Source organism: Papilio polytes, unplaced genomic scaffold, assembly GCF_000836215.1.
Source record: "Papilio polytes unplaced genomic scaffold, Ppol_1.0 DF821733.1, whole genome shotgun sequence".
Taxonomy (NCBI): Eukaryota; Metazoa; Arthropoda; class Insecta; order Lepidoptera; family Papilionidae; genus Papilio; species Papilio polytes.
This window is the reverse complement of record NW_013527471.1, coordinates 1100890-1106037: the sequence shown is the minus strand read 5'-3', so window position 1 is coordinate 1106037 and position 5148 is coordinate 1100890. Positions and strand designations below refer to the sequence as shown.

The 5148-nt window shown below is 36.9% G+C and overlaps 1 protein-coding gene across 1 annotated transcript; it reads left to right on the top strand.

The window, feature by feature from the left end:
• Nucleotides 1–345: 345 nt before the first annotated feature.
• Nucleotides 346–5047, top strand: LOC106108209 (chymotrypsin-1-like). The gene is made up of 7 exons (XM_013289309.1): nt 346–430; nt 908–973; nt 1499–1661; nt 2680–2776; nt 3411–3572; nt 4103–4225; nt 4535–5047. Exons 1-7 carry the CDS (start codon nt 346–348, stop codon nt 5045–5047), a joined length of 1209 nt encoding a protein of 402 aa, XP_013144763.1.
• Nucleotides 5048–5148: the final 101 nt, after the last annotated feature.

The window sequence follows — 5148 nt, the reverse complement described above, 5'->3', positions numbered from 1 at the left end:
CTTCCCAAAAGAAGGAGGTACTCAATTCGTCTATATGTTTTTTTTTATATGTGTTACGGCATAACTCCGCCGCTAGTGGACCGACTTTGATAATTCTTTTTTTATCCGAAAGGTAATGCTTGCAGGTGGGTCCCATTTTCTGTTTGATTTTTGGAGTCTAAGACTACGACGTAGTTAAATAGTTTAGCTCAAAATCGCGCGACGAAATTTAGGGTAATTTTTGCTTTCTTTGCTTATGTTTAATTTACTTGTACATGTCTGAACGTTGTTAAGTCTATAACACAGTACTATCAGAGAAAACACAAGGTCTACTCTCAGAGCGGTCCAATAGAGTCGAGGGTAAAGATGTGGTGTAAAATCTTAGCTCTCTGTTGCTTTATGCTGTACACTCAAGCTAAGCTGGCCAGTGATGAAGATGCGATGGATTCGGGTGAGATAGGTATATAATTATAATATTAAATACGATGAAAGTGTGAGACAACGATATAAGGATGCCAGAGTTTTTTGATCCCTAGTTCCCGCATTCCTGTTTAATACTGTGACATTGTATATTATAAAATACTAATATTATAAAGAGGAAAGATTTGTATTTTTGTATTTTTAAATAACTCAAAAACTACTTAGTCGGTTTTAATAATTCTATCACCATTAAAAAGCTACGCTATCAGTGAGGAACATAGTCTATCTTTTTCATTATTTTTATTACACGGAAACGAAGTACCGAGCAACAGCTAGTTAGAGTTGGACATAGTCTGTGGTTTCTCAATTATTAAAAAGAAATATCTTGAATTACTTATGGTGTCAAAACTACTTAGAACAAATTGAATACCTACTTCTAACCATTGGTCAAATTTCGTTCGATTGTTCGCTAATTTGATTGAAAATTGAGATTGGTTTTTCATTTCAGCTGACCGTGATATGGACGAATTGGATTCAAACAGCACGAATATAATCGCTCAAGCTAACATCAGTGGTAAGTTAACTATTTAATCACTTACACTTATATTTTAACTGATATATAACTGACTGATAACTGACCAATCCAAGTTACTATTTTGAATTTAAATTGTTCGGATAAGACACTCAATACCGTTATCAAATAACCTTGCTTGCTTAATGTTGGCAGCTAGTTTATTGTCCCTTTCCCACATGAAGGTTGTTTTCCAATTTATATATCTCCTAAGTTTAAAAGCGTAAAAGTACACTTAAAGTTGTCGTAAGTGTAAGTTTTTTATTAAAGAAAGTATTATTCAAAAATATGTGATTGCTGACATCCTACGCCACAAAGTAGCGTGTGTTTACGCTTTATTATATTAGTACAGATACCAAACAAATATGCAAAGAAAAACAAAAGACAGTTTGAGACCTTTTTCAGAATACTTTAAGCTAGACTCTCCAGTTGCTTACAATCGATAAGCAACTAGTAACGACTAACGCTAATTGTATCCGAACTCCTTACTAGCCAGTAACATTCAAGTATTCTTTATCTGTGATCCAGGAGACCGCGATGTAGAGGACAGTGGTGAACACATAGGGCCGGCAGTCGCTCAAGTCCAACAGTATCCTTACGCCGGCGCGTTGCAACGCAACGGTACCTACGTCTGCAGTGCTACCGTGCTCAACACTTACTGGGCGCTTACGCTGTCAAAATGCTTTGATCCGTAAGTTACAATCACCATATTTTATCCCCAGAGATGGCAGAATGTGTGATGAATTAAAATAATGCCTACATCAACTAATGATCAGTAGATATAGGCATATTTTAAACTATCTTACCAATGTTATGAATGCGAAAATTTACATGTATGGATGGATAGATGTTTGTTAACGTTTGCAGCCTACTAGTGAACGGATCTCGATGGGATTTGTCAATAATATAGAGTCTGGAAGAATACATAGGCCACTTTTTTTTAATCCCACACGTCAGAGAGGTATATTCTGTTTTGCCAAGAAAAATAAAACCCTAGACGTAGGCCCTAATTAACCACGCTAGTGGCAATTGATTTCCAACATATCTTTGAACTAGTCGTTCCTGTGCGGCTTCATCCGTTTCATGTCGTAATTTTTTTCCAAATTATTCCCTAATTGCAATAGCATGAAAACATATAGCCTATAGCCGTAACTGTAAAGTGTTAAGACCTTTTATTACAAAAAGGCTAGCTGTTCCCGTGCGGCTCCATCCGCATGAATTTTCATTTTATTGTTTACATTTGTCAAATTATCAATAGCAAATGTCAAAATGACATGACATGACATGACAAACCTTAGCAATCTTTCTATCTCGGTATTGGAAGCAACTTATGGTCTCTTTCCCACATTAGGGTTTTTATCCAAAATATTTACCCCCTAAGTTTAATGGCGTGGAAACACGTAGCCTAAAGCGTGACGTAAGTGTAGGGCTTTTTATTCAAAAATATGCTGTAATTGCTGACATCTTAGGCAACAAAGAAGTGTGTGTTTACGTTTTATTATAATAGTATAGATTTATTCAAAATAAACAATGATTGCTGACATCCTACATAAAGAAGTGTGTTTGCGCTTTATTATATTAGTATAGGTTTTTCCGCACATGCATATTGTAGGCAATATCTGCAGCTTTTTAACTTGTTATACTCGTAGATGTCATCAAATCAATCATTATTTTTAAATAGCTTACATACTTTATTCAATTTATTTCAGACACATAATATCTTCGTACGTGACTCACAAGTACCTCGGCAACTACACGCTGCGTGTCGGAAGCTCGTATAATAACAAAAGTGGTGCTATTCATAAGGTAAATAACACATAAGTCAGATAAAAATAATCTTCACACCTTTGACTAGACACGCAATTGTTGTGCGATTGTCGTTTGTTTCGTAGCAAATTCAATTGTTTAGTTGGAAAATTAAAATCGGTTTACCTCCATAAGCTCATAGTATCAAAGCGAGACTAAACAGTTATGCGATAGTTTAGTCCAGCACACCTTTAATAAAAAGCATCTCAACGATTTTGTGAACGTTACAGGGTCTAACATATGTTACGCGACAAGCGTTCACGTATGTTATGTATGTGTTTTTTATATAAGATGGCAAACGAGCAAGCGGCCATCTGAATCCACTGAAATGGAAAGCGACCGCTGCCCATTAACATCCGCAATTGCAGATGCGTTGCCTACCCTTCATTAACAGAGAAGACGCACATAAAGAGGACATTTCCCCTTCCTATGCGTCTCCTTCACCGCCAAATCCACTTTTCCTTCCCATCCTTTCCTTTTAAGAAAAGCGTGGAAAGGGAAAGGGGCTAAAATTAGGCCTCCGGCACCACACTCATCAGACGAAACGCGGAATTGCTTCCACTTCACTTTAGGAACACTTTAGGAATTTTAAGAAAAATTAACGCTTTATCATAACTGTTTTTTGTTTTTTCAGATAAGAATCCTTATCAATAACTTCGATTTGAAAGTATCAGCTCTGAAGTTAACAGTACCACTGGAGTACAGCGCTCGTGTAGGTCCTGTCAACCTGCCTAAACCAGATGAAGAGGTCAATTTGGGCTACCTCGCCTCAATACTAGCATGGACACCGAATGGGGTAAGCAGATATTGGTTATAAATATTAATGAGAGAATTCGATTGAATTTATTACAAGGCAATCTTATAGCAATGTATTTAGGAGTCTGATAAACTAATCAAGTTTTGCTAATTAAAATATTGACGTTTTTTTAATGCATTATATAATGCATGCATAGTGCAATCCTATGTAAACTACTGAAAAAAAAAACGATCGGAACGATTTCAAAAATAATTTGTCACTAGAAAGGTACATTATTATAGAGTAACATAGGCAATATACATTAACGGGAGAATGAATATGAGAGAAACTATGGGAGTATTTTATTCTTTGCCACCCAAACGATATAATTCTTTTATTCTTTGCCACCCAAACGATATAATTCTTTTATTCTTTGCCACCCAAACGATATAATTCTTTTATTCTTTGCCACCCAAACGATTTAAGACTTTTATTCTTTGCCACCCTAGTGAAGCTATGCAGATTCTACTCGGTGGCAAAGAGTAAACGTAAAATCGATTGTACTACTTTTATCGCTAATCGTTTTCTAGCATTTACGAGTACTGAACGCGCCTCTCATAGACTCGACGATATGTGAGCCAGCGACTAAATTGTTGCCAGGACATTATCTCTGTGCAGCTGGAGTACAGGATCCTAACAGACACTTCTGTCGAGTAAGTTTTTTTTTCGATATATTAAAACATCTAAAGTAAACTAATTTCAGTTAACAACAGTTTAATTAAAATGAATTAGCTTTTACCAGCGACATCGTACAGCCGGAAATAAACCGTTTTTCCAGATTATATTCTACATCTGTGACAAATATCGTCAAAAGTTTGTTATAAGTTAAAAAGCTTGTATTCTGTCAAGTATTCGTTTGCCTACAATATCTTTTTACTTAAACCATCACTACTGCTTTCCTACAATTAATGTTAGTAATCTTTGTAATATTGCAAATAATAAAATGTTCTATATCTTTCCAGAGAGATGACGGAGGAGCTGTAATACAAAACAATACATTAGTCGGGATCGCTACCTTCCTCCACACTTGTGCGGTGTACACCAGAACACACGCCTTTCCTAAAGTATCCAGTTTCGCGAGATGGCTGGACTCCGTCATCTGGGATGAGGAGAACAGACCGACAGTCTTCACGCCAACGTCCTCCACAATCACCACATCATCAGTCACCAACACGACGGAGAATCAGCCGGAATTCCAACACATATTTGGTGATGCGAGGAAACAGATGTTATCTATACCTTTTGCCCCAATCAGTGTGCCATTAGAGCCTGCTGAGGATAATTCGGTTTTACCAAGAATGAGTATGTATGAATCTTATTTACAAAGTATAGCACGAGCTAGGACATCGACAACACAGGATCCTGTCGCTGTAGAGGAGGTGAAGAGAGCCTGGATGCAGAAGTTCGAAAAGAAATATAACTTACGTAGCGCACCGCAGATCACACAGAACAATAAATATGGTCTTTACCCGTAATAGAATAAGGACCTGTCCCACCACTGGCTGATACTCAAAATGACGTCACATATTTTACACATTGGATTGTCAGACAATTTACAATTTGGTGGGACTGGCCG

Coding starts and splice junctions, on each gene's coding strand:
- LOC106108209 (XM_013289309.1), top strand. CDS start 346: ATGTGGTGTAAAATCTTAGCTCTCTGTTGCTTTATGCTGTACACTCAA. Junction 974..1,498: donor CGCTCAAGCTAACATCAGTG/GTAAGTTAACTA, acceptor TCTGTGATCCAG/GAGACCGCGATGTAGAGGAC. Junction 1,662..2,679: donor CTGTCAAAATGCTTTGATCC/GTAAGTTACAAT, acceptor AATTTATTTCAG/ACACATAATATCTTCGTACG.